Source organism: Stegostoma tigrinum, chromosome 17 (genome assembly GCF_030684315.1).
Source record: "Stegostoma tigrinum isolate sSteTig4 chromosome 17, sSteTig4.hap1, whole genome shotgun sequence".
In the NCBI taxonomy this organism is placed as follows: Eukaryota; Metazoa; Chordata; class Chondrichthyes; order Orectolobiformes; family Stegostomatidae; genus Stegostoma; species Stegostoma tigrinum.
In genome coordinates, this window is record NC_081370.1 from 52,272,969 (window position 1) to 52,292,374 (window position 19,406).

Consider the following 19,406-nt stretch of genomic DNA (forward strand, 5'->3'; position numbering starts at 1 on the left):
CCATCTAGCCACTCTTTTGGCTTTGAAATGGTTGGTGGACATCCAGCAAGACGAAACTCAGCAAACAAGTAAAACCAAAAATACAAATGCTCGACAAAGAATGACATGATTTTAAGTAACATTTTTTGCATAAATTATCCCATGTATTGACAAAGCAATTCATAGAATGTGCACACATACTGTGCTGTACTTCAGTTTGCTATCTTGTTTCAATGTAATCATTTACTTCACGGTATGCCAATGGGCAAGGGTATACCACAGTAGTCATATTTGAAAACACAGAAATGCAAACAAAAGAAGCAGCAGACCATGTGGCCCTTCAAGCTTGCTCCACTATTCAATATTATCATGGCTGATCATCTAACCTTGTAATATAGATAACAAAGTGTGAAGCTGGATGAACACAGCAGGCCAAGCAGCATCTCAGGAGCACAAAAGCTGACGTTTCGGGCCTAAACCCTTCATCAGAGAGGAGGATGGGGAGACGGTTCTGAAATATATAGGGAGAGAGGGGGAGGCGGACCGAAGATGGAGAGAAAAGAAGATAGGTGGAGAGGAGAGTATAGGTGGAGAGGTAGGGAGGGGATAGGTCAGTCCGGGGAGGACGGACAGGTCAAGGAGGTGGGATGAGGTTAGTAGGTAGGAAATGGAGATGCGGCTTGAGGTGGAAGGAGGGGATGGGTGAGAGGAAGAACAGGTTAGGGAGGCGGGGACAAGCTGGGTTGGTTTTGGGATGCAGTGGGGGAAGGGGAGATTTTGAAGCTTGTGAAGTCCACGTTGATACCATTGGGCTGCAGGATTCCCAAGCTGAATATGAGTTGCTGTTCCTGCAACCTTCAGGTGGCATCATTGTGGCACTGCAGGAGGCCCATGATGGACATGTCATCTAAGGAATGGGAGGGGGAGTTAAAATGGTTCGCGGCTGGGAGGTGCAGTTATTAATTGCGAACCGAGCGGAGGTGTTCTGCAAAGCCGTCCCCAAGCCTCCGCTTGGTTTCCCCAATGTAGAGGAAGCCACTCCGGCTACAGTGGATACAGTATACCACACTGGCAGATGTGCAGGTGAACAATCTTTGTTCTTGCTTTCATCCTTTTAGCCCTAAGCACTACATCTCTTTCATGAAAACACTCAACATTTTGACCTTGACCTCTACGACAGGGAATTCCACAGGCTCACCACACTTTGAGTGAAGAAATTTCTCCTCATCTCAGTCCTAAACACTTGAAGAATTAAATTTGAATTTTAAAGCAGCCATCTGTTCAGCCTTTCAAAATTAATCGTATTTTGTTCCCTTTTCTGATAAAATAAGCTTTTCAAAATAACTGCATTTTTAAAAATAAACCATCTGTGTTTCCCACAAGTCTATAACCTCTCCACTTCCTTTACATCAATCCTTATGTCATCAGAGTGATGAATAAGTGACCTGCTTTTACATCACCACAGTGCTTCATTGATTCTTGAGCTAGTGTTCCTTTCTTTCCCAATGTGGCAATTCAATACAAGAGACAATGTAATTGGCACCTTCCATCTCCATGGCTCCTACTGTTGGTGATACAGTATCTAGTACTAGAATGCTCCATTTGGTTGTAGAAAATTCCAGGAATTGGTTAAAAATATCAAAATTTCAGAGAGCGGAATGTTTCCGATTTGGCTGTGCAGTTCCTCGTACAGCTTTTTACTTAATGTCCTACATATTTGGAAATATTTATGATGGATCAAATGAACAGTTTGACTGTTTTTTAGTTGCATTAATGTTTGTGTAGGTAGAAAGTTATGGAAACCAAAAGGTGACATGAAACAAGGCTCCAAGAAATCAAAACTGAAAGAACTGCGGATGCTGTAAATCAGAAACAAAACCAGATACTGCTAGAAAAGTTCAGCAGGTCTGGCAACATCTGTGGAGAGAAATCAGAGTCAATGTTTCAGGCTGAATGCCCCTTCCGCAGAGCTGACTGCCAATTTCCTACTTTTCTCCCATATCATTGCATGTTACTGTTATCTAAATATTCACCCCAACTTAATGCCCTCCAGCAAACACACACCAACTCATTCCAACCCTTTTATCCAAAGATTCAATGTCTTCCTGAATGCCTCTGGATTATTAGTCCGGATGGTAACTACTGTGCTGTTATGCTTACTGTTACTGTAGAACATTAACATGCAATGGTAATTAAGTAAACATGTTAAAATAAATTGCTATAATGTGTGTATGTATGAATCAGTTGATCCATTTTTATACTTTATCTTTAAATGTTAATTTGTCAAAATCAAGTATCCTTTCTCACAACCTGGCATAGGTAGCTTGGCTGAGAACAAAAAGTACGTTGATGGATTTATGGGAGGGCTAATGAACCAACCCCAGCAACTTATTCACTTATTCAGCAGCTGCTGCTAAATATTCTTCCCTTACAGATTGGTATGTTTTACTCTCTGGAGATACTGCAGGAGCTAGTTTGATGACAGAGAGGGCTAGTATTCCATTTAGTGATGGCTCAACTACCCAAGCTCTGGAGTAGGAAGGCAGCCTCGTAACAGGAACTACAAAAAATTACAATGCAAGCACAGCAGATAACCAGGGATGCAAAAAGAATATCAGCCTTTGTTCCAAGGAATATAAGAGTATATGAACATACAAATAAGGCACAACAGTAGTCCATTTAACTCAATAGCAACAGCATCTTGAAGAGGTATTTGCCATCATGAATTCTGTAAATCAGCAATAGCAGAACAATAGCCACTGCACAGTCAGCCCTTTTCCACATACTTGACCTGCGAGCAAAATGGATATGCCTTTACATATACTCAGTTCTGGCATTCCCTCTTCAATCAGTATGAAACTGGTTTGAGATGGCAGTATAACCCTTTACGCAGGCTGCTTTCACATACTGCACCACTGAGATTACAAAGAATACAAACTTGACAAAACAAATCTAGTGACTGAAGAAGTGTTCATAAACATTTTAGCATAAAGTCATGCAAATGCTATTTCAGATATATAGAATGTAGTGCAAATACTTTAGGTACTGAGAATCATAGAATAGGAGGTCACCTGACTGATAAAGTTTGTGCTAGCTCTTTTGAAGAGCAATCCATTATTCACACTTCCCATATTTCTGCAATTTTTTTGTCTCATTTAAGTATTTATGCAATTTCCTTTTGAAATATAACTGAATTTGTTTCCCTGTCACTAATCAGATGGGCATTTCAATTCCCACCCAGTTGTTGTGTATAAAGCTTTATATCTCATGTCACCTGTTTTTTCTTCTAGTCAATCTCGTTACCCTTATACCATTTTTCATAATATGATGGCCAAATCCTCTGCACTTTATGAAACACCACCCATACTGCATCTTCTTTAAAATCTTCCCACTCTGCCATCCGCCCCAAATTTCACTGAATTTCCATTCTATTCTCAGTTTTAGTCACAAAACATGGCTATGTAGTCTATTCTCTTGTATTAAAAAGTTGGAAATTGCAGACACTGAAAATTTGAAGACAGAAAGTGCTAGGAAAAAATAACAAGTTAGAAAGTATCTGCATAGAGAGGTCTGTGACCTACCATCAAAAACCCTTACATTTCCTTTCTAGAAGGACAAGATCAATAGATGTGTGAAAACATCACCACTGCAAGTTCCTCTCCAAGATATACTCCATGTTGACTTGGATCTATTTCACTATTCATTCAATGTCACCATCATGAAGGTCCTGAAACTCCTTTCCTAATAATACTGTGGGTGCACCTATACTAAATGCACTGCACCAGCTCAAGAGCAATCAGGGATGGGAAAAAAATGCTGGTTTAGCCAGCAATGCTCACATTCTGTTACACACATTCCTTTACCCCAATCTAACCCCCTTTACCTTCAGCCAGATAGGTCTTTCAAGGTTATGCTGCAACTGTCAGTATGATTTGCATGATACTGAAATCTCCCAACTACAAGCCAACATTAAGTGCATTAAAATTGATTAAATAAACTTAAGCTGGCCTGATGAGCAAATCACAATGCGCTATGACTTTGAATTTTTTTTTACAAATACAGTTATGATTCATTTTTTGGTTTTGAGAATATTTGTGTATATCCAATAAAGATTAGGCCAACCACACACAAATATGTCTAAGTAAGGAAATGAAACTCTTTTAGATTTACGAGTAGTAGATTTTGGGTATAAACCCCATCATCAATAAATATCAATAAAGAGATATCTTCATACAGTGCTCTTGTATCTATTACATAACAATGTGCTTTTTCTCAATACTCAACTTTGGTCATTAAACTGACACAATTATAATATTGTTCTAATGTGACAAAACATTCAATCTCTCTGGCAGCAAAGACAACTTTATTATCCTACATGTTACAAATAATTGGGATTTAACTTCTGTGAAATCATTAAATGACTCAGACCTCAAACAGAAGTGACTTCAATCTCATTCCATGGGATGACACAGTCTATTACACTCCAAGTGCATTCATTTATTAGAACAATTTTTACCAACAACTAGTTTTCAAATTGATTTATTATGAAGAAATCAGATGAGATGTTAAACCACGATGCCATTTAATTTTGCAGGTGGCTGAAAAGGACACAAGGCACTATTCAAAGGATACTTACACTCAGTTATCTGGTAGTCCGGTCAAGAAGCATCCCGAAATATCGATAAAATGGATTATCTGGCTATTAATCACACTGTTACCTGTTGGATCATGCCATGTGTGAATTTCTCTACGACTACAATAAAAATGGAAGTCGGGAGTGAGAGGATGATGAGAATGAAGAACTGCTCCATTGGCTATGAAGTTCTTTGTGATATCCAATATCATAAAAAATGTATAAATGTAAGTTTTATTGTTATTGGATTGATATTCACATTCTTAGCATTAAGTATATCCACAGGGAATGTCAATTATTTGGGAATTTACCATTTTACGAGCTACAGTGCCAGCAACTGAACCAGCACAAATCCTTTCCTTTGTTCTATCATGGGGCGCAGGGGTTATTGTCAAGTCCAACATTTGTTACACATCCCAATTACCCTTGAACTGAATGGCTCACCAGACTATTTCACAAACAGTTGAGTGCCCACCACATTGCTGTTTGTGTGAAATTACATGTAGGCCAGACTAGGTAAGGATGGTAGATTTTTCACCAAAAGAGCATAAATGAACCAGATGAGTTTCCACGACAAATCAATGACATTCCATCAGCAGCTGTGATCTCTGGGTGACTAGACCACTACACTACCATATGTACATACACCGGCACAGGTCCAACTGAAGCCGACTGTGTGTACATGTTCTGACTATGCAAATTGCCTTGCTGACAGACGTATTTTAACACAGTTGCATGCAGGTTTTGCAGCACTGTTATAAAATGTAAAAAAAAGCAGTACAGAACAACTTCTCCAATCTGGAAATCCACTCTTTGGAAACAGCAGTTCTCTAGAAATTTCTGATCAGAAGCATATTTTTATGACTGCTTCATAATGTTTTATTACTATTTTATTTCTAAGTAATCATTTTTATCTTAGTAATTTTCAGTTCGCACGTTTGTAATTAGGCATTCTAATGCCATTCTACAATCCAAAAAGTTTGAAGTTCAGAAATGAGTTGGTCCTAAGCATTCTGAACAAGAGCGCTTATACTGTATACCATACAGTCTCCACTCTTAAGATTTCATAAGGTGTGCAAACGAGAAAGTTAATTTCTTTCTCACCAAAATCATCCTGTATCATAAACCTTCATATTGTTAATATTCATGCTTTACAGTATAATGCCATTTAGAATTCAGCATCCTATTCAGCCACTTCAACTGCAAGGTTCTAATAAAAATTAGACATTAGACAAGTGGCCAAGGGTATTTCCATTGACGCGCCCGCTAATTTTATAATGATGAATAGTTAACTAAGGAATGCTGCAGAATGAGGCAAGAACTTTGCCAACAGGTTTTATTTTGCCATCATCAATCTCAAACAGTGTTCAGAAGCTGCACTGTGTGGGGAACTGTTATTCAGCTGTAATTTTCCTCAAAGTGGGTTGACAGCAGACTCACAATTCCGAGGGCACGCTCTCCAAGTTAGGGCCAACAGGAGGCCTTCTAGCTTGTCAGCAGCAGCAGGATGCCCTGATCGATGTCAGAGACACAGAGGGTAAGATCATACCCAAGACAGAGTAGCCCTTTCTCCATTTTTTTCAAAATTAAAACTTTCAAAAGTCCTAGCAAAGTCTACAGTGTGGACTTCAATTAAAGGGAGTGTGTCCAAATCTGCATGAAATGCTGCTCTCTTCTCCAAACCAGTCTCCCTGCAGCTAGACTCATTACTGGCTATCCATCACTTGTGGGTGGATGGTCCTACATTCCCCATGTTGTAAAATTATTATTTCTCCACCATTACCTATAACCTTACCTGAGCCTTTCCACTCTTTTATGCCTTCTTCTCCTGTAACATACTGGTATTGGAACATACAAACAGGAGTGGGTCATTTGGCCTGTCAAGCCTGCTCTGCCATTTAACACAAGCATGGCTGACTTAACAATTCAAGGCCTTTTGCGCACAATATCTCCATATCAATCTCTACCTTAAACATGCTCAGACACTGAAATTCTGGGGTTGAGAATTCCTCAAATTCAAAACCTTCTCAGGAAAAGAATTATTCCTTATCTTGGTCCTAAGTAATATTCCCTTAATTTTAAATTGGGCCCACTGGTTCTAGACTTCAGTGGAAAATCTGAACCTGTCTGTCCCATCTATACCTTAAAATGTATTGTAGGTTTCAATAAGATCACCACTCATGTTTTCAAACTCTGGAGAATACAAGTAGAATTTGCCCAAAACATCTCTTTTCAAAAGACTGTCCTGCCATCCCAGGAACAAGTCTGTCAACCTTTGTTGCACTTTCTCTGTGGCAATAATATTTTACTTAAGGGAAGGTGAGCAAAATTGCACACAGTACTCTAGGCCTGGTCTAACCAAGCTTAGATTGAAGCAAGACTTTGTTACTCCTATACTCAGATCTTCTTGCAAAAAAGGTTAACATGCTTATTGCACCTATAAGTTAACCTTCAGTGTCTTCATGGCAAATACACTTCGGCCCCTTTGTACATCTACACTTTCTAAGCTCTTACCATTTAAGAAGTACTCAGCACAGCTATTCCTCAGCATTGCATTATTTCCTACTCCATATGCTTTAGTTTTGCTAACCAACCTCCTGTGGAGGTCCTTACCAAAAGTCTCTGAATATCCAAGTACACTATTATTGCTTTGTTCTGTTCCATATCAAGTTTTAGTTGAGTATTTTCAATGTAGATAGCATTACTAGTGTATTTCAGTGAATACAAAGTCTAAGCTGATGAAGTGAGTTGTATCAGCTATACTGTAGGAAATCCCTGTTCATGTTTGTGATTTCAGCATATTGCCATAACTAAATCTGAAAAAGGTAGAACTCAAATTCATAAATTTTGCTTGGGTCCTTAGTATTTGAAGATTTTGGGTAACATTTTAATTAATCCGTTCACACTACATGGACACACACAGACTGTCCAAAACCATGCAAATGAATGAGTCCATGGCTATGACATTCATTGCTGAGCTGATGCTTCTTGTTAAGAGTATGATTTCCTCTGCCAGACCAGCATCAGCATTACTACCTTGCGTGTCAAATATAATTTAAAAAAAACTTCATTATTCCATTCAGGATAATCCTTGGCATAATGATATTTTTTGTTACCTATAAACACTTTTTGATCATGTCCTGGGAAGCATGGCGTTTATATTTCTGTTATAGCTCTGCGTGGTGGTGGACTAGAGGGGCTAAATTTGTCCACTACTGTCAGCTTTCTTTCTCTTTAGTTTATTTATTTTACTTTTGTTCTTCTTCTTTATTCTTTGTTTTCTTTTCTTTTAAGCCTGCAGAGTGGAGGGTGAAAGAAGTGGCCTCTGGCGGCAGCAACACCAGGAGGAGCCAAACACAACTCCACTCCAGGCTGAGGTGTCCTGATGAGCAAGGAACAGGTCCTTGGCTGACTCTCTCGGCCTGGACTCACAAGCTGGGCTGACGGCCCTGATCCAGAACTAGGCCCAGCGCCTGATGGAAGTGGAAGGTGTGGCAGTTTGTTCCAGCGAGGACGTGTTGCCCTCATGTGAAGGTTTTCTTCATCTTCAGATTCCAGGTATTCTTGTGGTCCAGCAGGCAGTCTCATCCAGGAGTGATGGTCCCAGCCCGGCGTGGTGGTTTTCTTTGGCAGAGGCTTCCAATCCAGTGGTCCAGCATGGTGGTCATGTCCCAGCTGTCTCTTCAGGGTATTCCATCATTCCTTAATCAGCCTTCCCCAGCCCAGAAGCCGTTAACTGAACTGTCACAAACTTTATCTTAATGTTATGTTTTTTTATTATCTTATGCGATTTCTGTCATTGATGCAGGTGCTGTGGTAGAGCGACTTAAAAACTTTTCACTGTATTTTTCATGTAGAAGTATACATGACATAAAATTTCTATTTTATTCTGTTCAGTTCTTGTCATCTACTATAATTGCCAAATGCATCTCTGTTCTCACTCTTAACTTGTGGTTCTTATTTTTGATAGCTGCTTATAGGTTGTACCTGTTTCAGACTTCCATCATTGATGAATTCTCTGCACTTTGTTTACCCACTGAATGTCCCATTTAACCAATGAATTAAACTACTGAGAATAAGCATTTTTCTTGAAAATATTTTTTAACGTTTATTTGCTCCAAAATGTGCTTCTTTCTGAAAAATTTAATTCCAGCTGATACTAGGTGTCTATCTATGTTTATTACTTTCACATAATCTAACAATTTAAGGGCAAGGACTGATTTTGGGATTTACAAATTAACTTTTTCAATCTTAAATATAGTATATTAAAATCCTTTTTTCCTCTGGCATAACCAACGGTTTTCTAAATTCAAAGACTGACCATCCCTTGGATGTATTTCAAAAATCGTCATTTTTTCAAAGCAAATTTTGTTTGTAGACATTAATAAATCATTCAAACCTTCCTCAATGTCCAGTTCCTAGCCTCTAGGTCTGTAAAAACACTTTACACCTGACCCAACTGCTAGCAGAAAATAACGGCGCCAATGTCATACCTTGTTGTTACTTTGGTAAGGTCATGATCAGCATCCATATACCTGCTTCTATTTATCCAATGACCACAGGTTCAACTTAATAGAACATCAGTCAGAAATTGTATACTGATACTTTGCTTTTGGTTTCAGAATTCTTTTTAAAAGCAACTCACATCGCAGCCTTATGGCTGAAAAGTAACTCAATTTCCAATCTTTCCTGTCAGGTAACCATCTTCTGCTACCCCCCAATGTTAATTTGGCGCTAAGCCTATAAATGAATTACAAGTGAAAACACCTTTTCCCTGTGACAAAGTTTATTGAATGAACAGCAGCACACAGCTCTACTATAACTACCAATAAGAACTGTTTGCCTTTCACGTTTGCACCATCTTTAACCATTTAACCAAAGTCAGCAGTTGAACCCTGCCTACACTGACACCCATTTCTAGGAGACTGACTTGGAAAAGGAGTCAGGAAACCAGCATGCTGCTGTGAAATTCTGCACTCATCCCCTTTTACTGTAGCCTCAAAATGTCATCTTGAGAATTCTAAAGTTCTGTTTCCTGAAAGCCAAATACGGTTTGACACAAAGGTATGTCTAACTTTTATATTTTTCACGATTACAGAAAGTACTTCTTTGCTCATCTCCACCTTTTGAGACAAATACACCATCGCATATAGCAATAACTTCATTTTTACAAGCACTACGTGTTTTTGTGAATATAATAATTATTGATATTTCTGAACTGAGTAAGAGTGAGGCAATGTCAGCAGTAAATGAGCAGTCTTAGCTTTTTGTTAAACTTACACTTGTTCACAAACTTTCCATGATCTTTTTCATTTGAAGTTTCTGTCAGCTAATAAGTTAAATAATCAAACAGTGCAGCAGCTCTACAAAGCATGTGGAACCTCTATGAATAGAGCAAGTACCTGTGTTCCTCTAATCCCAGGCTGGAGTATCAGTAATGTGTACTGCATAGTTTAACTCAGAAATAAGAAGTTAGATTATGTGACACCATGACAAAAGCAAGGAAAGCAAGCAAAATAAAGAAAAGGGAGGACAGATTGGATTGAGTGAAAAAAAATGCGAAAAGCAAGGTATTTTTAAAATTAAAACAAAATCTAACGATAAATAGTAGCTGATGGAATGATGTTTTATACTTGAAAAAATATTCTTTGTGCCAAGGATGTTGGTTAGCAGTAATTAATACTTACAAAACTTTTAAAAGGCACCTAGACTAGATTACACAAGTCCTTTTCTTTTGGTGAGCTTAGTCTATTTCTAGAATATTACAACAGGAGCTCCCCACTTTTCGACATGTTTGAATGATCAGTTGTTTGAAGGAGCCATTTTCAAGAAGTTTACAGAAAAAAACCGTCCCCAGGGAGAGATGACAGCATAGTGGTAATCTCAATGGTATAGATCCAGAGTCTAGGGTAATCCTCTGGGGCCAATGGTATAAAGCCCATCACTTCACTTTGTGGCATTTAAATTCAGTTAATAAATCTGAACATGAAGCTAGGCTGCGGAACTGTGAAAATAACAATTAATATTCATTGCAGTAAAAATTTGGTCCCCTACTGTCCTTTAGGGAAGGAAATCTACGATTCACACTCTAGACTCACAGAAACAAGACTGACTTTTAATTGCCCTCAGAAATGGTCTGGCAAGATACTTTGTCAAGGGCAGTTCGGGATAAATAACAAGTGCTAGCCCTGACAGCATCACCAAATTCCATGGGAAAAAATAAACTAAAACCACTTGCTGGAAGTGGTGCCCTTTTGTGCATGATTAACAATGTCTTAACAATCAAGCTGTTATTTTCACAGCAAAATAGTGTCCAATATTTTTATTAAAACAAAATCTGTGATATCTAAGCTTCACTTCTGACAGGTATCTTGATACAGGTGTTGGGATAGTACACAAGCTTTTTTGTTAGCGCTGACAAGTTACGGAGTAGAAAGAATAAAACTATCACCTTGAAAGGAGATTTGGTGTTTTTATTTCGTCTACTAAAATTTGAAGAACATCATTAGCACCAGCACCTAAGTTTTATCTGAAAGCAGTTAGCAGCAAAAAAAATGGAATAATTCAGGCAAGTGTCTGGATTCTTCAAAACTTTAAGAGAAGCTACCTAAAACTGAATGAGCATATTGGAACGCTACGTTTTTGACAGACTCTTGCCTGCTATCTTTTTGAAAGTAGGTCACAAGAAACCAATCCAGAGGCTTGGATTTGAGGGAGTTATTAACAAGCAGAACATTAATGCCACATTGGCAACAAGGGATGCAATCATACTGGTTCGAAGTTGCTGCTGATGAGGAGAAGAACTTTAGATTACACGTATGGTTAAAAGAAATTGCATCACATAGTTGGACAAGAAATGGTCATGTCTTCTCTGTGCATGGGATATGACACAAAGTTGCCAAGCTTTAGAATAGTATTAATTAAGTACACACTCCACATTTTTGCCTGCACAAAAAAAACTAGTAAGAAGAACATAATACAGCTATGTAACAGGTTCATTTGTATCTGAAACAGAAAAACAGTTAAATATTTGGGTACAGACAAATCCTCTTTTCTCTTCATTCCTGGGCCATGTTACAGTTAAGTAATGATTTACTGTAGTCATAAGGTTAGGCTTAGATCATAAATCTCTTTTACTACTTTTGTCTCTGTCTTGGTTTAATTTTGGAGTGCCCAGCTTGTTTTGGTTTGTGAGAGAGAAGCCTGGGAGTGCCATGACTGCAATTTCATTTCATTCTGTGTGCTAATACAAGCTACTGTATAGGCAAGTATCTTGGGGATCAAAGCAAACGCTGCACTGTTTGTAATTAAATCTAAATAAAGAATATGGTTAAAAAGTGAAATTTTATGTTATTTAACTGCAATAGTAAAGCTTGTAAACTAGTACTTTTCATATTATAGAACCAGTGCTGCTTATCAGAGTACCTCAAATTGTGAGATGCATATACTTCACTTTGCTTCATTACTCTAAATCTTCAATAACTTCCTGAGTTTAATTGGCTATAAATCACATTTTCTTTTGTGAAAATGCCTGCATTACTTTCAGTAATTGAGTGCTTCAAATCAGCCTAAAAATGTTCAAGCTTATGTGCAGACCTTCAACCCAGGTGGTGCTGATTTTCTTATCTACACCAGCACCCACTCTCAAACTTGATTCTTCCGGAAAGGGATTATTATTTTAAAAGGCATAGACTACATTTTGGGCTTCATATTTCACAGTGGAATTGAAATATTTATCCTAGGAAAGCGAATGCAGTTTTACCAGTATCTACTTTTTAATCATAAGCCTTTAAATATTTCTAGTCATACAAATATATGTACACACATGGATTGCAAACCCACTTTATGTGATCTATAAGATACTTCCGTTCTTTAAAGACTGAACACATGCAGATTATTTTAACATTGAAAGATGCAATGAAATCTTAGTACGTTGAATGTCTTAACTTCCATTGTGCAATTCTGAAATTGCTCAGGATTTTACACACTCCACTGTTTGTGCCTGGCTTTTAACTGGGTCTGTCAGAGATGCCTGAAACAGCTGGCTGCTTTACAAAGGCTTCTTCCCTGATTTGGGAAGTCTTGGTTTAGAGATTTCTACCAGTTGGTGGTGATAATACTTTTTTATTCTGGGAGACAGTGAGGAACACCTAGAAGCCTTTTTTTGGCCCTCCTTGAAAGTGCTTGCCGTGGCAAAGCTTGGAGTAGAGGGGCTTGTTTCGTTAGTAAGGGGATGATGTGGCCTATCAATGGACCGTACAGCTGATCAAATGGAACTCATACCTTGATACTGGGGATTCTGGCATGATAGAGAATACTGTTGAGTGACACCAATTAAATTATAATTCAATTATAATTATAAGTGAATAGTAGGAGATAGCAAGGATTGCAAATGCTGGAAGTCAGAGTTGATAAAACGTGGAGCTTGTGGAACATGGCTATGCTCCTCCAGCTCCACATTTTACTGATGATAATTGAAAAGTAGATTTTCTTTTCCTATTAAACTTCATGTAATTGATTTGGAGACAACACCCGGGGGAACAGTAGAAAAAATGAACTGTTACATGAGCTAGTACTTAATAAAATTATGAATTTATTCCATTTCTACAAGGACTCTTCATTGAAATGCAGTACCACATTTACAAAATGAGGACATCTAACATTGTTGCAACTAGATAAAAGAAATATCCACAGATTATAAAAGTGCATTATTTAAATGGCCTATTAAATATTCTAAATTTAGCACTGAAATTGGGTCACTGCTCACTTGTGATTTATAAAGATATGTAAACGTACTATGTTTTCATTGCAAATTGAGAAACTGAAGCAACACTTATTAACTTCTTTTCTCTTTCAAACTATCTTGGGACAACTGGAATTTTTTTGGGACTATTTTCTGCAAAATTAAAGTGTGTATTTTCTAAGATCAGACTATTTCTGTTATTGATACCTTGCATATTCTCAAATCAAGTATAACACAACCCGAATGCACAGCAAAGCTATGTTTCTGAGAGGCAGGAGAGGCTATGCATAAAATCACACTGGTCTAGACAATAAAATATTCACTTCCACAAGTTTTGACAACCCTTAATTTTATGAATTAAAAATACAAACTATGTACAAGGGTCAAACCTCTTCCATTTAGTCTATATGATCTGATTATTTAGTTTTATTACATTCCCATACTCACTTCTTCTCCATATGCATATTGTTGAATCGACACCTTACCTTCAGGGGGGCTCTTATTCTGATTGTTCCACACAACCAGCAATTTGGAAAGGCTGGGCACCTTAGAAATTTCCGTGATCACTCGGAATAAACTTTCAACACGGTCATACGTGAGGACGACAGCAGTGAAGCCTTGTGATCGAGGTGGAATGAGTGGGAGGAAGAGAGGATTGCTCACACTCACCACTTTCTAAATTAAAAAATAGTACAAAGATGGAAAAGTTTTATTGGCTACAATATAAAACAAAATTGATTAACATGACTGTATTTGGAATGATCTGAAGCTACTTTTCAAAATCCTTCAAAATTTTGACTGAAACATTTATGTGACACGCACATCTAGTACAAGTAAATATTTTATACAATGCTTACTATAGAGGAATTCCAAAATTCAATATAAAAGTATTCACTTGAACAGGCTGATTTGTCGCGTTCCAAATTATGTGAGATTAGCTCATTCACAGTGTGTAAGGGTATTATCTGAAGAGGTGAAACACGTACCGAGGTGTCAAAAGTTCCAAGTGTGATCTAAGATCATCATCTTATGCAACCAGAAAGAAAATCATTGGTACTACATATTTAAGGCAATTTCAACACACTGTCCAAATGTTATTGCAATGTTTTTAATCCAATTCATGCTAGGCATTTTTAGATAAATCAGAGTTGTATGAAAATATTGTTTAGATAAACTGCTCAATCTAATTAAACAATTCAACGAATTTTATCTGCAAATAGTTTGCTCCAATACAAAATGTCAACATAAGCTCACTTTTGCTTTTATTATGGTACAAATAGCATTTTATATATCTCCATCTTAATAATTTGAACAGTTGTGTATTCATTTTCCAATTAACCCAGTCAAGAAAGGTTAATTTAGCTGTTTTGCTATCAACGTGATCAAGAGTTTGAAATTTTCAAACTCACTGTTAAAATAGTTGCCTTTTGTTTTTACGTTCACTTTTGTATTCACTTCTTTTCAGATACCCAACCTTTGTAAATAATTTCAAGTTTCTGTGTGCTTTGGTATTCTTAAATAGGAACTACCATATTCAGAATTATGATTTTTCCAATGACCCAGGAGGGGGAAATAACTCAAACAAATCTACAGAAAGGTCACTTCCAAATTTGTCTTGTAGATGCTAATCTCAGGCTAGTGTAAATCATTATAAATCTAATGGGGGTAATGGAAAGGGCAAATCAGTTAATGCACTAGAGACATCAGATTATTTTATCTGTGTATAATTCGCACTCCCTTCATTCGAAAAATGCATAACTAGCAAAATTTTAAAAATGTTTTCCTAATTTTAATACTTATAACTGTACTTGTAGCAGACATTTAAATCTCAGTGTCTGCTCAGTGCCAGAATACAAAGCCAGCAATATTGGCACCAATTCATAGTATCCCAGAATACTCCTCATACGACATGAAGGAGGCAGAAGAACAGACAGATACTGAATGCTGACATGGTGTTTTTTTTATTTAAATATAAGCAATAGCAAATTAAATATTACCGTATGTTAACTTCTGGGAAAAAGGAGGTTTTGGCAGAGGAACCTCTGAACAAAAATTATTGGAAAAAAATACATTCCCAGCTTTGACAAACAAAAAAAATTGGTAGATATTTATTAAAATATCAATCTACACCAAAAAAAAGGTTTTAGGTCTCCATCAATGTAGGCCAGCTGTAGATAATTGTATACCAAGGAGCTCAAAGATCATCAATTCAATTATTTTCAAAGATGTGTGATAATACCAGAAATAAATGCTGCTGTAGTTCAGTCAGCATCTAGAAGTGAAAGTGTCCATCTTAAATACTAATATCGTTCTTTTTCAGGCAGTTTTGTGCATTTGCAGATTTTTCTGTGTTTCTATTGAAAAGTCACAAATGTAAACACTTATTTCTTGCTCTTAAAAAAGTCTGACAACACAAGTTGAACATTCAGTGCAATGGAATCGAGTCAAAATCTAACTCATGATGTGAAGACTTTTGGAGATGCAGACTGTAGCATAACATTGACCTGTATCTTCTTTTACTAGTTTTGTAGTCACACTGCAATTCGCCTTCATTTTCTGTTTGAATTTCAGATCTCGTCCAACTAATTTTCACCATTTTCCTGTTGTTTTGTTTGTGTGGTCCCCTCTCTTGCCTTTCTATTTTGAGCAAGTGTAAGTTGTTTTGCTCAAAATTTGAATCCATCACCTAATTGTTTTTTATTACCTTGTTGTTTTCTATTAAGCAATTAACCAGGCCATTAACCCTAAATCTCAGAAGTGTTATGGTACAGAAGGAGGCCATTCAGCCAATTATACCTGCACTGGCTACGAAATGAGCATAATTACTTACTGAGAATCTCCTGATTCCTCCCCCACACCCTTGCACATTTTGTTTTAGCAAACAATACGACTAAAGTTTCTGTTTCTCTTTTCTCTACCAATATCAAATGTTTAAAATTCTTTTAGCTTATAATTTCAATAAAGCATTTAGACATAAATGTTTGACTAGCTTTACTTCTTTACTAAAGCCTTCTAATCTCTTCTGGTATTTTTAGTTTATATTTCAGTAAAATTATGCCATATTGTTTGAAGTGTCTAATGTAATGAAGACACAAGAATTTTAGAACTTGTATCTCTGTCATGTAATTTACTATTAATGAAAAAACAGAACTGTTGCTGTTTCCAATTTAATTTTGAACCAATAAATGGCAACGTAATTTCCTTAGCATGAATGTACAGATTTTCCAGGCTAAATTCAATACCATGGAACAAAAAAATGCTGGAGAAAATCAGCAGGGCTTCTGAAGAAGAGTCACTTGGCCCAAAACTCCGCTTTCTCTCCACAAATGCTGCCAGACCTGCTGTGATATCAACAGCCATTTTTGTTTTTGTTTCAGATTTCCAGAATCCATAGTTACGGTTTTTGTTGAACACTCTGAATCTGTCTAATCAAATATTTAGAGTTATATAAAAGCAGCATTAACTACCAAGAACTTAAAACATATAACCACTGAAATAATCTCCTTTATGATCATTTTCAAAGCAGTACTGATTCTACAAGCTCATAGCATCAAGTTGGAAGTACAGTAACCAGTTGTCCATAGGTACAATGATTCTGTTACATTATAAGACCATAAGACATAGGAGTGGAAGTAAGGCCATTCGGCCCATCAAATCCACTCCGCCATTTAAATCATGGCTGATGGGTATTTCAACTCCACTTCCCTGCACTCTCCCTGTAGACCTTGATTCCTTGTGAGATCAAGAATGTGTCGATCTCTGCCTTGAAGGTATCTAACGTCCCGATTATTGCTGCTTCAGCTTCTGGTCACAAGTCAACACTATCACGGTTCAAAGTGTGGAGCTGGAGGAACACAGAAGGCCAGTCAGAATCAGAGGAACAGGAAAGCAGATTTCTGAAGAACAGTACCGACACGAAACATCAGCTTTCCTGTTCTTCAGATGGTGCCTGGCCTGCTGTGTTCTTCCAGCTCCACACTTCATTATCTCTGACTTCCGTATCTGCAGTTCCTGCTATCTCACTATCACAGTTCAGTTTTGAGCAACTGGTTAATAAATAAGGAAACATGAGTATTTGGTAGGAGGACTGTGCATCTCATGTAGGGCTGGCGCCTAGAAACTGGAGTGAAATTTGACATTAGCGGTCTCATAAGTATATGCTACCACCGCAAACAAGCTATGTAACTGTTCCCTAGGAAATCTATTGCAACACTCTTTGGCTTCCTTAGTCACGTGCTTTTAAATGGTCCTTTCCCAAGCATCTGATTTACTGTCCAATAACCACCAGCTCATCAACTCAAGAAGCTGTCTTGTCAGACTTTGATTACTGAAATATGTTTCTGTGATTTGGTCAGAATTAACAGCCTGCGTCAGCAAAGGCAGATTGCATTCTAACACAATTCCACCACCACAAATATTTCAGCCACAAAATATAATCAGATTGAAAAAGATCAATTTGAAATAATGATAAACTTCACAGAGTTCATTTGAAAGAATGAAAATGGTAATTTCTCATCAGTATGTCTGAATTACAGCGTATTTGAAACCAGAAGACAGCTTCATAAAATAAATGCATTAATGAATCAAATACTGAAAAGACGCATAGGTTCAAGTTCATGACAGTACAGAATTTCGACTGGAGACTCAGACATTTCTGCTATGATATACTCGACACCCACAAGATCTGCACTCATCTCTATGTGAATTCTGGCAATCGGGTTCCATGTTTCCCACAGGCCCAAAGGTCTTGAACCAATGGATAGCACTTTGAAACTTGGCCACTGTCGATTCCTCTTCATCTTTGATATGATCAAATGCAGCATGAACTTCTCCTGTCAGGCTCATTCCGCCTACATTGGCTTGACTTTAATCTTGTGCATCTTTGCTACTTTAAACCCAATTTTTTGTTTTAAACTTTCTTCTGGTTACTTTCTTTATGGAATCAACTCATTCAAGATTCTAATGCCCGCATCTGACGTGCTCTAAATCTCATCAGCTCTGAGCTCAATGACCAACACAGGTTTGCAAATCTGGGAATCCTAACTCTTTAACAAAGCATGATTTGACATCTCAAAGTATCACGTATTTTGCCTAACAGTATCACACTTGTCACACTGACAGACACTTCCTTGAAAATTTTTTCCCTTGTGGATAAGGCCATGAATGAGAGTGGAGTAAAGAATATTTCGAGAATTTTTAATTGAGCCTGCAACTCCCACGATGACGTAGATTTAGAAATTTTAGAGAGGCCTGTCTGGCAGAGTATCAGAGATAGTGAAGTGTTAGCACCTCTGCCTGAAGATTAATTTCCATTTTCTGTGGTAGTAATTCTAAACCAGAACAGATGAATATTGAGGTGGAAACATGCAGAAACTCCAAAGGGTTGAGTGATCAGTGTTACGTTCAGCCACATCTTTCCACCAATACTGCCAATGACTGCCTGAACTATATGGAGCAACAAAAATACCTAAGATAATGTGTGAAAAACACTTGTAATGCTAGGTGAAGCTCCCCATTTCAGACAATATCCAATAGACAATTCCCTGTTAGTTTCTCTCCAATCATCATTTTAGTATTCCTTCAATGTCACTGAGTCAAAACCCTGAAACAGTTCTCTGGGTATACCAATGCCAAACAGACTGTAACATTTCCAGAAGACAGCTCACTACTACCTTCTTCAGGGTAAGTAAAGGTGGCTAGATGTTGGGCCAGCCTGTGAAGACTACATCCCTGTTCAAATATAAAAACAAATGCTGAGCCCCACATTGAGTAATTCTGCCACTTGGCATGGCCTTTAAGCTAATGGGAAGAGATTTCATGAGAAGTCCAAAGTGCCAAGATAAAGGACCTGCCTGCGGAATGTGTGGTATTCTAGCATATCAGCTGCGTAGTTCCCCAAAGTTTCCACATAATGGATACATAGTAAGTACTTGAAATATTTTTGCTATTAATCTTCATTTCACAAATTTTAAAGGAGAAAGTAATTACTTCAGTTGTTATATCTCAATGTTATTGCTCCCTCTTGTTTTGACAGTTCTGGATCTATCTTTA

At 37.5% G+C, this 19,406-nt stretch overlaps 1 protein-coding gene across 2 annotated transcripts in view; it reads right to left on the reverse strand.

Annotated features, from left to right (window-relative positions):
* ext2 (exostosin glycosyltransferase 2) overlaps positions 1–19,406 on the reverse strand; it is a 185,665-nt gene that overhangs the window by 51,114 nt on the left and 115,145 nt on the right. For both annotated transcript variants that reach the window (XM_048545190.2, XM_048545191.2), the window contains one exon: positions 13,841–14,030. In XM_048545190.2, coding sequence (XP_048401147.1) covers positions 13,841–14,030 — 190 coding nt within the window. The remainder of the gene's footprint in view (positions 1–13,840; positions 14,031–19,406) is intronic.